The sequence below is a fragment of the Parasteatoda tepidariorum genome, chromosome 6, assembly GCF_043381705.1.
Source record: "Parasteatoda tepidariorum isolate YZ-2023 chromosome 6, CAS_Ptep_4.0, whole genome shotgun sequence".
NCBI lineage: Eukaryota > Metazoa > Arthropoda > Arachnida > Araneae > Theridiidae > Parasteatoda > Parasteatoda tepidariorum.
In genome coordinates, this window is record NC_092209.1 from 24,900,444 (window position 1) to 24,919,528 (window position 19,085).

At 27.1% G+C, this 19,085-nt stretch overlaps 1 protein-coding gene across 1 annotated transcript in view; it reads right to left on the minus strand.

The window, feature by feature from the left end:
- The window catches only part of LOC107453307 (dynein axonemal heavy chain 3), a 111,078-nt gene that overhangs the window by 29,442 nt on the left and 62,551 nt on the right, over window positions 1-19,085 (minus strand). The window contains exons 53-67 of the mRNA XM_071181745.1: window positions 17,823-18,040; window positions 17,464-17,530; window positions 15,241-15,501; window positions 13,533-13,734; window positions 12,120-12,322; window positions 11,374-11,478; window positions 10,672-10,857; window positions 7,412-7,492; window positions 7,172-7,333; window positions 5,543-5,703; window positions 5,232-5,389; window positions 3,980-4,134; window positions 3,696-3,902; window positions 2,208-2,324; window positions 134-224 (exon numbers count right to left, since the gene is read on the minus strand). Of these exons, the coding sequence (XP_071037846.1) occupies window positions 134-224; window positions 2,208-2,324; window positions 3,696-3,902; window positions 3,980-4,134; window positions 5,232-5,389; window positions 5,543-5,703; window positions 7,172-7,333; window positions 7,412-7,492; window positions 10,672-10,857; window positions 11,374-11,478; window positions 12,120-12,322; window positions 13,533-13,734; window positions 15,241-15,501; window positions 17,464-17,530; window positions 17,823-18,040 (2,374 nt within the window). The remainder of the gene's footprint in view (window positions 1-133; window positions 225-2,207; window positions 2,325-3,695; window positions 3,903-3,979; window positions 4,135-5,231; window positions 5,390-5,542; window positions 5,704-7,171; window positions 7,334-7,411; window positions 7,493-10,671; window positions 10,858-11,373; window positions 11,479-12,119; window positions 12,323-13,532; window positions 13,735-15,240; window positions 15,502-17,463; window positions 17,531-17,822; window positions 18,041-19,085) is intronic.

A 19,085-nucleotide genomic window follows, 5' to 3' on the forward strand; every position in this document is an offset into this window, starting at 1 on the left:
ATGAACGATACTTGATTAATACACTATTCAATTATACTTTAATAATAACACACTTTATGAATTACTCTTGTGCTAATGAATTTATTTAAAAAAATCAAGAGAAAATTAAAACGTAAAATAACTTTTCACTTACCATTTTGTAATATTGAAACTGGAAATGAGTTTGATGGATAACTAGTTAACCACAGACGAAAATTCAAATCTGTTTTATCAGGAGTTACAGCCTGTGGATCAACATTTTGCCTTTAGTTCTTTTGGTATTAATGAATATTTTTGTTTATTATCATAAAAATAAAAATTCAGATCTAAAACATACATTATTTAACTTAACTAATTATTGAGTTTAAAAGTAAAGAGGTGTTTTAACATAATCTAAATATATGTAGAAAGTAAATAAAAATAAATTCAAACCATTTACATAAAAATAATTATATTTTTAAAATACACATACATTTTTGTTATTTGTTAACAAAATGCATTTATGTTTTGCTAATACCAACTTCTAGATTATAAATAGTTAGCAACCATTAGTGCAGTCAAGTTAAAATGAATGACAATTCAATATAATGATTTAGTACAGGGAGAAATAGCGGAATCAGAGATTTCCTTTTTTAATGAAATGACATAATATTTATTTTTGGAAATTCAGTTAGACAGTTATTCATAAAAAACAATATCACATTTTTTATCCAGCAATATGAAATAGAAAGAATTTACCCTGAGCTTATTTCACTTTTTTTTGGCCATTTTAAAATTTTTACTTTAAACTTATTTTATTCTTTGCTGTCTATATTCATTCAGAACTATTTTATTTAAAAAAAATTATAAATCAATAAAAAAATAATATAAATAAAATAAAAATTATAAGTAAATTGCTATAAATTTAGAAATAGAATTAAAAAAAAAAAGAAAAATGAAATTATGAATTTTGTTTATTATCTGCTAGTTAAAGAAATAGATATTGGATATTTCCTGTGATGTTGCTGTGTCACACTTGCTTTGATTTCAACAGCTTATTGGTATGTTTGTCCTAAATGTAAATTTTTTTGTTCAAGTCAACTTAGTTTGCATTTGAATTTATTTTAACTGCATTGGCATTTGAACTCTTAAATTGATTAATTGATTTTTTGATATAGATTCACTTTTAATAACTACAATGAACAGAAGTTTACTTTACTGAGGAAATCGGTGACTTATCTTTGAGTGCTTGTATTTTTCTTATATATATATATTTTAGGCCTCCATCTACCCACTGTGTGCTTGGAATTTTAATATATTTTAGAGATCCAAAGTCTAATTTATAATTTAAACAACCACCGTAGTCTCAAATTTAAATATTTTATGAGGATTTAAGACATGCAGTTAGTGAAATAACATGCGGTTTCTATGCTTTTAGGGAACCCCTATAGCCATAAAAGCACATGTAAGGCTCTACATAACAGCACTATTGAAGATGATCTGCCTTTTTTCCTGAATTAGTTTCATGAAATTGCTGTTTGACCAGTTTATTATGAGTTTTTGTATTTTTATTTTTGTATTATATTATCAAGATTTTGTTTGAAATTTTTCTTCTGATTTGATTTTACGTATCTCTTACTGGACTTTTGCAAAACCTTCGGGGTACTGAGGGAGCAAATTTTGACATTTGTCAGGCTCTCTCAATAGAAGAGGTTTTGTTCTATGGCTTCCGGAGCTGGTACCCCCTGAATACCTTGGCTTCGGTGGCCATATTTTTATTTCCATTGTTTTTTTTTCTTTATTGCTTTAATTCCTCTTTCTTTTGAAAACACCGCTGCTTTGCGCGTTTTTTGCAAAGAAAGTTCAGTTATTATAGAATTAAATATTTTGTATTCTTTTACCAGCAATAGAAGTTTTAGAAATCACTTCTTTTGACCTTAGATTTGTTCTTCAAACAATGGTAGAAATTTCCAAACACATTAAAATGTATTTTTATTAACTCAAAATACTGAGTTAAAAGCAATATTACCTAAAGGGATATACACACTTTGATTATCCATAAAATGCAATAAATGCATCTAGACTGCAATATAGAAAATATACTTCAGTTTAAAAAGCTAATTTTTTGATTTAATAATTTTGATTAAAAATTCTAAAACTAATTTTGTTTAATGATAGATACTTTAAAATCTTGAAAATTTTAAATTAAAGATGTCATAAGACTTAAATGTTTGAAGATAGAATGTTACCTCATAACATATACTTTCCAAAGTAGTCATCCAACTTGAAGCTAAATGGCAATTCTGTAACACTACCCAAGATCCATCTTGAAGTGCTTTGTCAATCATAGTTTTAGCGATGGGGCCCTATGAAGTTGTTCAAAATTTTAATCTAATATAAGATAAATAGTAAGTTGCAATTCCTGTTAAATTTTACATTAACACTAGGTTTAAGGGCGTTTCTTATACTACCTATCTCTACGGACACACGTCAATTTGACGTATGAAAGAATTGTGATTCTTAATTTAATAAATTCAATTAAGTATATTTTTATCCACCACTATTTCTAAATAATTCGTAGGCCTATATAATTCACCACTTCATATTTCAAAATTTACTTTGTTGTTATTTACCATTTTTTAAAATTATTTTCGCGTGTCCGGAGCAGTTGGCATCTCTGCACTTAGAAACCAATGTATACATATACTATAAGAAAAAAAATGAAGATATATATTGATGAAATATTCTAGTATTTTATGTTTCAATACTCGAACTAAGCAACTGAAACCTTCAAAATCTGACACTCTGACATCAATTGACATTCTGCGTTTGTTCTTTCTATTTTTGCTTATCGGCAACAGTTGTTTATCACTTGTTTTATTTGAGATAACGAATCGAAGTATTGTCGGTACATTCCTATTTATTATTGATGTTATAATTGCTTGTTTACTTAAACTTTTGTCTAAATTATGACCGCGTCAAATTGACGCATATCCGTAGAAATAGGTATACCACATAGAGAATTTCAATATTTCAACGCTTTTGAGGTAAATAGTATTTAATATATATTTACTTCGATCAATGGTTAAAAGTCATTACAAGAGATAAAATAAAAATTCAAACGGGTTTTATAATTTTCCTTACAAAAGTCGAAATCCGCCAAAATGACGTGTTCCGTAAACCTAGTGTTAAATTATCAATAAATAATAGCATTATTAAGCATAGGATAAAGGTAATAATAATTATTTAAAAATAAAGGACGAACAAAAATCAAATATGAAAAAGATCTTCAAAACAAAAATATTTATTGACACTAAATACAATATACCTAACTCCGATATACCTAAATCCCATAAACAATTTAAAATGGTCAAAATAACATTTTATATGTTAAATTAAATACATTTGTTAAACACTTAATATATGTTTTGATTTTTTTATGATGATCAGAAAATCCCACATTAACACATATAGTATATTTTTAAATAAAATAAAATAAACCTTAAAATATATAAATTTTACAAGTTTATTGACTGTAAATCATCAATTTGTTTAATATATATTAAATTCACAATGAAATAATATTTACAGTTGAACACAAATATGAATTAGCAGCTAGTAGAAGTAAATAACTTCTTTCAATCATTAATTGAATAATTTTGTGCACCAAATATTTGGATTTTAACAATATGTTAAGCAATTAAATTGAGTTATTAGATAAAAAAAAAATTATTTACTTGTCCTTGGCCCAAAGAAATGCTTTGAATTCTGTTGGCTTTTAAACCTATGTCTGATCCAAATTTTAAAAGTGCAGCCATAGGATCAGCTCCAGGTGACAAAATGAATATGAGCGGAGTACAACAATTGGAATCAGCATATGAACTAGCCAAATCAAAAGTAGGAGGTTCAATATAGGCTTGCCCAATATTATCTCGAACAAAATTCTAAAAGAAGAACAACATATTATAAATTATTGTAAATACCAAAAATCTACTTTAGGAATAGAAAAAAAAAACAATACCTGAACAGCTGGAATTAATTTGTCAGGCCTCAAACACCTCAAAACAACCATTTTGTAGAGACCTGACAAATCACTGAAAGGATCTGGATATAGAATTTCATGAGGTTTAAGGGAATCATAAACTTTTTTCCATTCCAAAATGTCTCTTTGCATACCTTATAAAAATGAAAATAGATTAACAAAAATCTTAAAATGAGCAATTGCACATGCATGAGATGAGAACCAACCCTATGCACATGAAAGAAAAAAAGCCTTAATAACTAATGATACAATATTGATTTCAGACCTCAAAAAGCTTTGATCTCAAAATCACACTCATTCAATCAACTTTCATTTCAAAATCTCAAAAGTATTATGAAAGAAAAAATTATTGTTTATAAGAAGTTCAGTAATGAGACCTGTTGAAATTTTAACTTTTTAGTTATTATTTTTTCCATTTTAAGCCATATTTCTAAGATAAGCAAAAACTTTTGCACAGAGATAATTGTAAAATTTAATTGTATTTATTATTTTGCTTATTAGTGATAGAAATATACTTGAATTATAGAGCATAAAAGTTTTTGCATTTGATATCTGCTGCACATACCCAAATTAAAAAAAGGACTTATTAATATACTCTCTAACTAATTTTATATAAATTTTGGCCCGAAAAATTATTTTATACATTATTATTAATTATTACATTTTATAACTACTTTTATAAAATGTAACATATCTTTTATCATATTATTCAAATGTTTATAGTAAATAATAGAATAAATTATAAGTTTTAGCAAGATAATTCTAGTTACACAGATAGTTAAATGGCAAGATAAATAGATATTTGAAACTTGGTGATGTAAACTTTCTAAGCCTCAAAATTACCCTTTATATTCTACAATAATAATAACCAGTTTAATAATTATGAGTTGAAACAATCAAATTGATAAATTAAGCCATTGTTGTGGAAAACCAGGGACCCCTGTGAGGGTTTTCAAACCACTAAACTCAGCAGGCACGTAAAGCTCACCTAATATTCTTCTTCGTACTATTGGTTTGAAATTACCTTAATGATACTTTTGCATGATAACTGCTTGTTGCAGGGGTACTTCACTTTTTTCTCTAAATATTTGTTCACATAATAGAGAGATTTGTGTAACAAAAGGCAACAAGTTAAAAAAAAAAGGCCAATGAAAGTTAAACATATTTTATGTATGCATAAAGAAAGATATGTTAAAAAAAAATTAACAGAACACATACACTGTTTACTTACTTTCCATTAAGCCATTTAAATTAGGCAAATCAGATGCCCGAACTATCTCAGACCAAGAACGGTCAGTCAGCCAGTCAGGAGCAGGATTAGGATGCGGATTATCGAATGCAACACCTCCAGTTAATAAAAACCTCCAAATCTCTTCATTAATGGCATTTCTAAAATGTTCATAAAAAATAAAGAACTAAAATCACTTTTTGTGATGAATTGCAGAAAGAGAAAATTATTTGCTATAACCAGATAAAACTACTAAACTTGAAATTTAACTTAACTAGTGGTTATAATAAAATATAAATTGAGTAGGAATTTACCTGCCACGTAAGATACCAACACAGAGAAGAAAAGAAAAGAGTAATTTATCCTTTTCAAAGAGAGATCTGCACACATTTCTGTAAATACTTGCAGTAAAATGTTCATTAAGGTTAGTAATACGTCTAGGTACATCTGTAGATTTAGCACTGTTATCTATAGACTAAGAGAAATGGAAAGGAGAAGTAAAGAGATTTAGTACTGTTATCTACAGACTAAGAGAAATAGAAAGGAGAAGTAAAGAGATTTAGCATTGTTATCTATAGACTAAGAGAAATAGAAAGGAAAAGTAAAGAGAGGAAGTGAATTTACACAGTTTAATTTACATGCCTTCATCATTTTACTAAGTGGAAAGTTTACTTATATTGTGCTAAATGAACTATCCAAAGATTACAAAAATAAAAGTTTAAAAAATATTTTAGTTTCTGAAAAGACTGTATAAAATATTTAATCCTATTTTTAATATCTTCATAACGAAAAGCTATTGTAGTTGTATACAAAAGATTTACGACCAGGAGTTAATTTTCAAAATTTTAACACACACTATTTTAAAACTCTCACACATTTATGGAAATTGGGGGTGTTCTATTAATATAAATTAACATCTTCATCTTGCTTAATATGAGTTGTTTCATGAATTAAACTGTACACAGTGTAGCTGGCTGGTAATTATGGTAATGGATAAAATACCTTTAGTCATAGTTTCAAAAAAGACTGAAATAATGGTCCTGCAAAAAGTTGGCCTGTCTAAACATAAAATAGAAAAAAAGGATACATATAAGCAATTACAATTTTGCTCATCAAACTAAGTAAATTTTATATTTCTGGAAGGACCAGAAGAAAAGTGATCGCATGCAAGAAACAATTCTTGCATGCGTAATCATGTTAAAAGAAAAATGGTTGCATGATTTTAAAAAACTTCCAGCAAAATTAAGCATATTCCAGCTGAAAAGGGTATTGATGGCAGTAAGCGTATTATTTCAAGAAGTTAGACCAAAAATTTATTGAAAAGGATGGATAGTCTTAAACTTTTGTACACATTTGTAGAACTAAAATAAGAATCAATCAAATATATCATAATCACTGATGATAACAAATGATTATGATGTAACTTATTGATATACATCAGATAATTCCTATTTTCCTATTACTTTTTGTATGTGTTAAAATGATGATGCTAATTTCTCAAGATACTATAAATAACTCCTTTCAAAAAAGAAATATGACATTGTAGTTTGGTATACTGTACATACCCTCCAAAAAACTATGGAATTTCCGTGGTTTTAGAAAATATGTTTCCTAGTAGTAACTACGATATTACAATGATGTTTTCAGAAATTAAAACTTTAAATTAGAGAGTTAAAATAATTTCAGTAACCAGTACGTACAAATTATTTAAACAGTTAGATGGAAGGTCAGATGTACCTACGCTGGTATTAAGAAGCTCTGATAAACATTAAAAAAAATTCTATTTAATTAAAATATTTTACTTGTAGTTGGTTACCACAACAAAAAAATATTTTGCGAAAACCTCTAATGTTGGAGGGTATAAATACAACACATAAAGAACACTATAAATTAATTTTAAATAATTTTCTTGACTATATATAAAGAACATATGGAACGTGTACCTGATGATATAGTGAAATAAACCATGATAGTGAATATTGGTACATGGGATCAATATTACTCAAGCTAGAAATGCAGAAGAACAATATTGAAGAATGTATAGCTACTGGTTGATACCCGTTCCTTACAAAATCAATCTCTTCTTTGGTCTTTTCTGATACAATCTGGCAAAAGAAACTACTATAAGCTAAAATTATCCAATAAAAAAATTCATATTTGAGAAATTATTTTCTTATTTTTACCTCTTTAGCAGATATCTCTTCTGATAAAATTTTAGATGATGTTAAAATTTGACAGCCTGTTTCATCCTCTAGAATATTACCCTGTAAAAAAAATTCATATACAAATAAAAATGAAACACCCCTCATAATTTATAACTACTTATTTCACACTTGTAAGGTATTGTATGTCTGATTGTAGGGTATTATAATAATCAATTCTATGCAATTTCTATATAAATGATTGAACAAAGCTAGGAGAATAGCTAATTAGCTGTTTGATATAAAAATGGGTAAAAGGTGCAAATCACTGAGTTGAGATTTCCAGTTTGAAACAAAATGATTGGCATTAATTAAAAAAGTAATTTTTAATTTTGTCATGAAAAAATCAATTTTTGTAAAAGACCCTTTGAATCTATGATATTTTTATCAATGAAAATGAACATTATTCAGCTCAGACAATGAATTGAGAATCCATAGTAGTAAGATACACTAAGACTGCTGCAGTATGGATCACTTATCAAGAAAAACTTAAATGTAACACATAAAAAGTCAATTATACAAATGGGTCCTTGCCATTTTCATCATAGTTTTCAATGATAATTTCTTTTAAATTCGGAAATCAATAACTGAAAATTGATTTGCACAATGGTACTTAGGATGATTATAGTTGAATCCTTGACATCAGTCGTAATGTCCACAAAAAAAAAGATTTTAAAACAGAAAAAATTTCTGCAGAAAAACTAATACATTCTCTACTCAAATTACATATCAAATAGTTAATATTTTGCCTATATGAAATTTTTTTATCAGAACCAAATTATTTTGTTTGTAACTAAAGTTAAATTGTCTCGCTTAAAAAGAAATTTATGGTTGCTTCTCTTTGCTTAAATGCATAAGAAAGGAAAAAATTAGCATATATTTTACTTTTTAAGAAAAGCATCATCAGCTAGAACGAAATTTTCATTTTTCAGTAAAAAAAATGAGAATATAATTAATTCATGGCTATTTCAATAAGGACTTCCCATCTACTTTTGTTTAGTGTAGTAAAGAAATTAATGAAATTTTGTTAGCAGTTATATAGTAGACAAAGTTTTTTTTTAAAACCTTTTTTAAACACTTTATTCACACATCCTTTAGAACGTGGGAAGGTAAGAAGTAGAGAAAATAGTCTTGAATCACTGATATCTTCAAAAGGAAATTAATAGCATTATAGTATGTATATTATACTTTTAATATTAATTTATTTTTACATAAATTTAAATATCATTTATATTTTATGATACTTAACTAACAGCTCTTAATATAATTGTTGGTCATTAGAATGAGTTTATTCCCTCAAACCATTATGTATTACATGCCATTTCAAAATAAAATTTCCTAAAAATGTATCACTTAAAATTCACCAGTACACTACATTTCTATTTAAATAACCTGCTTATTTAAATACAATTGGCTATAATCAATAATATTCCTTAAGTAGGCCAGACTGTAATAACACAGGTAAATTGTTTTGACAGATTCATATTATTTCATTGATCAGAACAATTTTTAATATTTAACATAATACTGATGCATTCAAACCCAGCAGTTATTAAGTCTGCATCTTTCAGTTTATAATAATTGAGTAATAATTTAAATAAAAAATTTAAATAAGCATTATGAGTTATTTCAGTAAGTTTTAAAACTATAAAAACAATTTTTATTTACAATTTATTTAGGAGCTTTCAAAAGAACACTCTACACTGTTTAAGGAAAATTCTTTTTCAGATAAATAAGTTCTTTCCTCAGCAATCATGGGGTAAAAAATTGGAGTTCATGAAGATAATTGAAGAATTTTATAATACTTCTTGCATTTCCCTATCAAAAAGATATTTATACTTGATAAAATTTTATTTGAGCAATGAAAATTCTTCAATTACTAGAAACATTTGATATGGATCATGTCGAATGTTTATCTACCTATTCTGAAACCTGTTATGGCTTGAAAGAGCTTTTGATGACTAAATAACATACTTAAACGAAGATTTTTCTCTTTAAAACAACTCAGAATATTTACATATTTCTCTAGAAATTTAGAAATATTATAAAAGTAATAGACTTTCTAGAGGGGGAATAAATGAGCAGATAGACTTATTAATCTTTGATTTATTACAGTTAATCTCAGTTACTTAACAGATTAATTAACATTTGTATAGGAATAAACCTTTTAGTTAAAAAAATGTGTGAGGTCTTCTATTAAGATTTATATTATTTTAAGTTGAGTTAAAAATTCAGCCTTTTAAGCTAAAATTAAACATTCACAATCATGTATTTTTTGTGATAAAATAAAGAATCAAAGATAATACCAGTTATACAGGTAGCTACTTGTTACAAATATCCATTACAAATTCATTACAGATGTCATTTTCATTACAAATGTCCTCAATGAATTTGGTTAAATTTTAAAATCAATATAGTTAAAAATAGGCATTGATTATAACCAAATCAGAAAATCATTAAGGTACCTAACTAGAGCAAAAACATGATTTTAGGATAAATTTTCAAACTTAAGTTCACTTTAAATTTAAAATCCCTGTTTTCTTATCTTTCTAAAGATACTTTACTTTTGTTTGTACTCAATTATTTACAAAGTTATAGCAGTTTTTGTGCAAAGTGCTAACAGTAGGTAGATAAGGGTTTTAAGACTTAAAATGCGTTTATCTCAAAATCAGATTTTTTTTACCACCTAAAACACTATATCTCATGTAGTCTTTTTAAATAATTGTAAAACATTTTTCCTGAGGATTTATAATTATAGCACACATGTTTTGAACTATAAGCTAAGATAAAAAAAGTATAATTTTATTTCTTATGCATGTTATTTTGCAAAGACCAGTACAGAAATTTTAAAAAATTTGCTTTTTTAACTACATTACTCATTACCTCAGTAGTATATGCACTTTGTTTTTAAGCTAAGAGTTAAAAAAATAGTTGATGACCTTCTATATAAATTCCTCAAAGGATTTTTTGTTCAGGTGCTAGACAATATTTAGTGCATATGCAAAAAAAAAAAAAAAAAGAAAGGAAAAAATGGCAGGCCGGGNAAAAAAAAAAAAAAAGTAAGGATTTATGGCCACAAAACTATTTTTTGAAAATTTTATATTGATATTTTTTTTAAAAAAAAGTTCGCGAAACTAGTCGGACACCTTAAGAAAAATAACATGATTTCTGATTTATCAAAGAAAGAAATGAGTTAAAAGATGCTTAATAAAACAATTCATATAAATGTATGAATTACAAACCTCTGATGATGAAAGGACTTCCAGTATTCTGTCTTCAATTTCTTTAAGTTGACGTTTATTATCAGCACTTTCTAGAATTAATTTATTTTTATTTTCCTCTAGCTGTGGATCTTCTTTTGCTGCTACTATTCCTAAAAGTTGATCCTGAAGACCAAGAGGTGTGATCATGAAATTGATAAGAGTTACCTAAAAATAAAACCTAAATTTTTAAAAACATTTTAGTAATATAAGAATAACATGTAAAACCATAAGCAATTCTTAAAATATATTGGGTAATTAGAAAGACAATAAAGCTATAAAGTAGTTTAGTAGTAAATGCATTAGATATTTTTGTAACTAAGTTACAAATTTTGATGAATTACTAAACAAGAAGTTGGTTATTTTTATTAGATAAAAATTGGTAAAATAATATACAAGAATAACATAGAGGAGAATACAGCAGTGCAAAAGAAAAATTAATGTAAGCAACAAAATTTTCAAAGTCATAGATATTTATATATCTGGCATCTTCGTATAAAAAGCTATGTATTGCAAAAAACTAAAGAAAAAATTGGTTTTGATTTATGAGTTTTTTGAAATTCTATTTTAGCTTTTATAACATTAGCAATGGAAAGTAAATAGTTGTCAAAGCACTTTTCTTGAAATCAATCATTAAGCATTTACATTGTTTTTTTCAATTGCACACCAGAATAATAATCTTACTTTTACTGATATTTCTGGTAAATAGTGAGGGTTTTGCAATCTGGTGGTGACATAAAATCTGAAATCTTTTGAATAAGGAACAATGTTATCTCCTACTTTAATCATCTAAAAATAAAAATAATAATAATTGAAATTTTCAAATAAACACTTTAACGATCTAAAAATCTAAATAACAACTATTATAAGTAACAAATGTAATTCTTGTTGCAAAAGGAACAGTTTCACTGATTTAAAAATATCATGCTATGTAGAAAAGAGTAATTATACACATTTCACTAACATTTCTGGAATAAAGAAATATGTTAAATTTACGGGTAAATTATTAACATGTTCTCTATTTTATGCACTGTATACAATTGACTGACTATCTTTTGACTAAATATAATATTCATAACACCTCCCTAAAAACGAAACTCTCTCTAATCATGTAAAATGAAAATTAGAATAAGTCATACAATATACTTAATATATGCAAACATAGCAAAATGTAATAAAAATTTATTGGAAGTTACTTTGAATCAATAAAATTTTATTTCTCAGTTAATTATTATATGTAACCTAATAAAGTGGATAAGATCTATAAATTATTAATTGATAGTTTCTCACTAAATGAATGCTTTTTATAAATATTAAAATTTTAATTTCTTTTTGCCATTTGCATGAGATGTCATATCCGGATTACTCTTAACAAGTAAAATAAAAAACTATATAAGTATACTAGGAATGATAGTATGCATATAAATTACCTCCATTCCACCTTCCTTAAAAACAGCTTTTGTCAATATAGGCTCTAGCACAGGATCAATAGTTTCTGCTATATTTTCTAATAAAACAGGGTGCCCAAATTGTAAAGCAGACTCTAACACTCGAATGTAATTGGTGTCACTTAATTTGATGACTTTTAAGTTGCTTTCTTTTTCCATATTTTTAATCCATTTGCTTGCTTGACCTGAATCAACATAAAAAATAAAGAACATTTTTATTACTATTAAAAAATTACAAATATACCTTTTAGAAACATGTTTACCAACTGGCTGCCTGCAGGCCACATCCGGCCCATGAAGCTTTTTTTGTGGCCTACGAACTAAAATATATTAGTTGTCATTTTTTTCGGACAATTTTTATAAAAATCTATATGGGTTTAAAGTACTTTTCTTTCGTTAAAAAAACCTAATTTCCTTGTTTCTGTGAAATTTAACATACCAACGGTGTAAAAAAAATATTTCTCATTTAAAAATCTACATCTTATTTCAATTTGTAATTGAATTCTTTTGTTTTGTGCAACTTGATAAAAATCTGACAGTAATATTTAATGTTCTTTCAAACATAAAAAGAGTCCTAGATAAAATTTTGATACAATTGCAGCCCCCCATTTGACTGGCTTTTTTATTTGCGGACCCCGGCCTCATGTAAGTTGGAAACCCCTGTTTTAGAATAAGCTGGACATCTATATGTGAATTTTTGAATTAAATATACATACATTGGTGATTGTGAGCCCAACTCAAAAATCCTGAAAATTTCTTCAGTAAAATTATTAATGACACATTTCAAAAAATCAATATCTTTATAATTTTAAATCATTGATATTTTCACAAAATGAAATTTCAAATAAATTATATGCAGCATAATTACAATTAACAATTATGTATAAGTTGATTTTCATCTCTAATCACATTTATTATTCAACCAGAAAAAATATTTACAAATGAAAGAAATACCAAGTATAAATTCTAGTTCCAATATTTTTAAATAAAATATACAAGAATTTTTAGACATAATATGATCGATGATTTCTTGAAATTTTTGGACCTTGGATTTCCGGAAATTTCCAGATCGCAGTTAGTAAAAAATTCGAAATTTTTCTAAAGCACAAGCATCTCTGTACATAGATAAAAAATTTTACTGAGGATTAAATCCTGTTATAGAAGTCTAATTTTGTTGAAGAAGTTTCTCTAATCTTTGAAAATTATCATAAATTTGGAGATCTCTTTAGATATGTTGTGCAGATTAGTCACAGTCTAAAATAATTTATTTCCTGGACTAATATAAGCAATTTAAGTTTGAAAACAAAGGAAACTTAATTGAGATACATGCTTTTTATTTAAATCTTGATAATAAAATATACCTAAACAAGAAAATACTTTCTTTTATCTTTATACCTTGAGGATCAATGAGTAGAGGCCATCTTTGCCCAGATTTAACAATGATGCTGTTTTCTACTGAAAAATTGTCCACAGGAAGACCAGCAATCTGCCAAGCTCTTATCAGGACAGGATCACCAAGTGTCTCAACAGCAGAAAAAGATCCAGAGCATGGTACACTGTAATCTTTACACAATTCTAACCAAGAAGAGATGCATTCCTATTAATGAAAAATAAAGAATTTACATTAGACTGATTGTGGGGATATTTAGTTTTCGACAATGTAAACCTTCATTTATGAAAAGGTACCCCAGCATAGAATCGAGTTAACAAGTCTTACATATTAGAGATTCAGAATTGTATTTTTGTAGTGGTAGACACACTACAGTACTCCCCCACCAGAATTTTATCTGTGATAGAATTTGATGAACGGATACCACTAGTTGATACATTGCTGTTTTTAGAGTAGCCAGAAGAGGTGCATTAAGATCACAAGATCATGATCGCCCCTGAGTTGCCATTAGCAGTCGATCGAGACTGAGTAGCAACAATGCTGGTGGATAATGTTGCAGTCACAAGTAGTAAGTCAATTGTTCAATAGGGACCATCCATCAATGTAGGCGTGTTCAAATCAAAGTGGGAGTTTCCGTCAAGGTAGGCGTGTTCACGTCCGAAGGTCACTAAAGTTGGAGGTGGCAGCTATCAACAATGTCAACCTTCATCTATGAAAAGGTACCCCAGCATAGAATCGAGTTAACATGTTTTATATACTTGAAAAATCAGAGCTAAGTTCTTTAACAATCTCGTTAAAAATAAGTTACTTCTTTTAAATATTGTATATTTTATTGATGCATTTTTAACTAATTTAAACTTGTTCAATAATTGAAAATGATTTTAAATTCATAGTTACTCTCTTTTATTGTCACTGAGGATAAATATTCTTAGTGGTAGTAATATTTAATCTATATTCTCTCTCTTTTTTCTTAGAGCTTTAATGCCTAAACAACTCAGACTAATCAATAATTCAAACATATATCTAAAAGACTCATTATTTTGGCAATTATGCTTTTAAAATTCTGTAAAATCACTTGCTTTTTAGAAAATTCCTTAGATTTTAATAATAATTTTATGACCATTTTGTAAAATTTTTTCAAGAATTGTACAAGTTGGCAGCTATTTAAATTTAAACATAAACAGCGAAGTAAAAGCTAGTGCACAGAAGTATTTATGTTTGATTATTTATGTTTGAGTATTTATGTTGAAGTATTATGCATGATTTTACTTTTTAAATAATTAAAGTTAAAAAATGACACAAGAAAAATGTTTCCACTTTGATGATTAAGATTTTTCCTCAAAACACAAAAATAAATAAACACAGAAGATTTTAATAAAGACAGTTTAATTTAAAAACGGTTAAATTTAAAGACAGTTAAATTCAAAGACATTTACTAATTTTAAAGCAAGAATTAATAAATGTAAATTATTAACACCAAACAAAATAAACAGAATTGAAAAAGTGGGAGAAAAATTAAAGGCCTGATTCTGTCAACGTCATTCTGTGAACTGAAGAGTTCACAGGGTGGTTATAACAGTTTTGGTTGAAGTTAAAATTTATATGTTAATTGCAAAAGAATATTTAGAAATCCACAATTGGTTTCTTTACTCCATAAACATGTTTTTATTTATTTTTTCAGCCTTTCCGATAATAAAACATGCAAGTTCTCACTTGTCTAAAATCAACTGTGAAAGCCCCCAAGTAAGCAATAACTCCAGATGATAAGAGAACATCGCCAACAATATTGTTGAAAGCAAGTTGCAAATTTTCAGCAGCTGCATTCCATCTATCTTTTTCTCCACCAAGTCCCTCAATCATCTTAGTAGCCCTCTCTTTTTTTTGTTCACACAGTTCCAAATTCTCTTCCAAATCCTTCTTCTCTTTCGTTTTGCTGGTGAAGGTGTCATTAAGCTCTTGTAATTTGTCAGTTACCTAAAATTCAAATGAAACAATTCACTGATGACAATAAGATTAAAAGATACAACAAGATTAAACACTTTTAACAATAAGATTAAAAGAGGAAAATTTAGGATACTAAAATTTGTTACAATTAAAAAAATAATGTTAAATTAATTACAAATGAAAATTACATTCATTAAAACCTTTATTACCACGAATTATAAGAACTAAATTTATTTATTGAAAACTTTAAATAACTGAGACTTATAAGTACCATCAACCAGAAGGCAGAAAAAATTCAGAGTCCCAGCACACAGGTTTTTTTAATTGGAATTTCTCCCAGATTATTAAAAAAAATTTAGTAATAATAATTTTTCAAAATATTTTAAATTAGTAAAATGTGTATCTTATTAAAATTTTTCGAAAATAACTTTTTAATTTATTAAATAGAAAACAAATTGATTTTACATGATTCTTGAATAAACTAACATAAGATTTAAAAATAACAGAAATCAAAACGCACATCCATTATTGAAATAGTAGTATATTGTAAAACTAAATTTAAGGTCCCACACATAAACTTAAGGAATTTAAACTGACATATAAAGTCATTTGTGTTATATTTAGCATAACAGAAATATTCCTTTTCATTTTAGACAGTAAAAGTGATCTGGCATAAAGAATTGAAAATTTTGTAGCATAGTATTTTTTTTTAAAATCAAAAATTTCCACAAGGATGCCTGCATTTTCACAAATATTGCTTTTGCCGTCGAGCTTATTCTGCACACCTGCCATCAACTTTCACAAACTAGAAGACTTAAAGTACAATTTGATGTTATAATTTGAAGTTGCATCCCAAAATGTTTCAGCAACATTAGTGACAAGAAATTATAATAATCTGACAATTTGAAGCANTTTAGATAAAATTTTGGCTCAAGACTTGTTTTTTTTAGAAAAATAAATAATTTGTTTAAAATTTCAAACAATAGATATGATGAATATTATTTAATTAATTCAAACTGCAATTAAATTAAATAAAGTAATAATGGAAAACTGACCCATGGGAGCATAGTGGTTAGAGAATGGACTCAGGGGATCAGGTCAAGTTTGATTCTCAACTCTTTTAAGAAACACCGAGTACATGCAATATATGTTCTCATAAAATCTGAGGATTTGAAAGTCCAATTGTTGGTCCCTGAGTAATGCCATGGGTACAAGGATCTGGAGAAAATTTCCTTCCCCTTCAGATCAATGTCTGAACTGAAAAATTGATCTCACGAATGGGTAGTGCTGCCATCTATCTGAGGGATTCTGAGTAAAGATATACTTTCACCCTTGCAGTACTTTCACATTGTCAAACGAAAGGGACATCTTACTGACTTTATTCACAGAAGACCAATGGCTGGCAAGTTTGACTTGTTCAAGCGTCATTGGAAACAACAACAGCATAATGAAAAACTTGGATTATCAGACTTTTTCCATGAAATGATTTTGTTGATATAATTGAAGAATAGAAACTGATGGAAAACCTATAGAGCATTTTGAAAAACGTCTTACAACAACATCCACAAAAAATACAGCAGCAAAATGAATAAGAGAAATATCACAAACAAAGTGAAGAAAGGACAAAAACTGAATAAAAAACAACAAAATTAGAGAAAAAGAGAAGGGAATGGGAAAATAAGAAGACAGCCTTAAAAAATGTCAGCCTTTAATCAATAATAATGTTCAACAAAATTTGCAACAAAAAAAGAGAAAAGAAACTAAATTTAGAATTAATTAAAGTTAAATTTGAAAATAATCTAAGCATATTGAAATTTGACAGATTTGAACATAGATTTCAATAATGGTTAGCAACTGAAGATTTAAGCATTTATTGATCTGAATTTTACCTAGAATATTTAGTAACTTTTTCTATGACTCATTTAGTTAACCAAATAAATTACTACAATCATTGATGGGGATATAATAGATGCCACATTTTCAAATATCTACAACATTCCTCCCCACTATGTTAAGAATAAGTTTAGCTTCTCTATAATAAAATATCTTGTTACCAATGCTATAATAAAAAATAAACAATAAATATTATTTCAAGTTTAATTTTTAAAAAAATTATCTGAGAATAATGGTATTAAAAAATTACAAATTAGGATTCAAATACATTTAACAATGCATTATTATGTGTACACTTCTCTTTTATTTATTTATTTGGGAATTCAATTCGAGCTATACTTAAACACTAATTGCAGAAGCAAAATTAATAAGAGATGTATTCATAGTAGATGTTTGCACTTATGCAAATTGCACTTATCAAATTCAAATATTCCATTTTATTTAAAAAGGATTTTTACTTTTGTCTTATTTTTTGAATCACAGGTTCTGGTATATTGTCTTTGTCATAGGCTTTTAAGGCATCTAAGAATTTCAAATCACCCAACATTTTCTGAGATGGACCCCAGTAATCTTCTATCATTTTCCCTGAACCACTAGGATCTGGTTTCCTTTCTGGTTTAACTCCCCTCATTATGCAGATTGCTTCCATTACCAATTTTACTCCTTTTGGAGGATTCTGCAATAAAATATTACAATAAACAATATAATAATGCGCCTTTGAAAATTAAATCACACAACTAATATCATACAATAAAATTATTAATTTGTCAAAATGATTACCTAATAAAACTGTTTTGTGCCTTTTTTTTATAACACACTGAATAAACTACAAATTTAATTGAAACTAATTTTGAATATTTAAGTTCTAATATACCCATGAAAATTTTTATTTAATAATAGAAGGAGTGAAATATTAATAAATCATCTATTCAAGAATAGTAAAAACTTTTAACACAAAATTATTTTTAACTAGGTATCGCCTAAAAAACTGGATAATTTGAAAAATCAATTAAGGAAAAACGAAAGGAAGTAAAAATGCTTGGTTGATTGCTTTCTTAAGAAACTAGAAGATTTTCTTCTCACAAACTTTAATATTAGTCGCCTTCAGCAGATGATGCATTAGCTATTAAGTTCCTTTACAGATTGCGCAATTTACTAAAAAAAACTATTTAACATAGTTTTCAGTATAACCACCATTTTTAGTGAGTCATGGTGGCCACAAACTAACTTCTTGCTGATATTTTGACTGATCTTATTGAATTTCTTTGAATTTTATAATCAATGGTACACATTTTATTATTTATTTTTCAGTTATGGCTTGTTCTTACATTTCAAATATACTACAAAACACTTATACTTGCTATTAGAATTGCAATAATTTATATATTTTTAAATAAACTATTGAACCTAAATGCATCTCAAACTCACATTAATTAATTTTCTCTGACTTTTTTGGGCACTTAAATAAAATTCCCTAACATTCCCTGATTTTACCAGATTAATAAAATTTCCTGATTTTTCCCAGTTTTGTGACAATACTACACCATTTTTGAGGACAAAATTGACAGACAGACGTGCAAATATTTTAGTTGAAATTTTGGATATGCAGCAGAAAGCACTGTTTTGAAACCAGTAGTGCTTTCTGTTGATAAACTTTGTAACTAATTTTCAAATTTGATGAGAATAGTTAATCTCCTCTTCTAAGCAAAATACAGCAAATA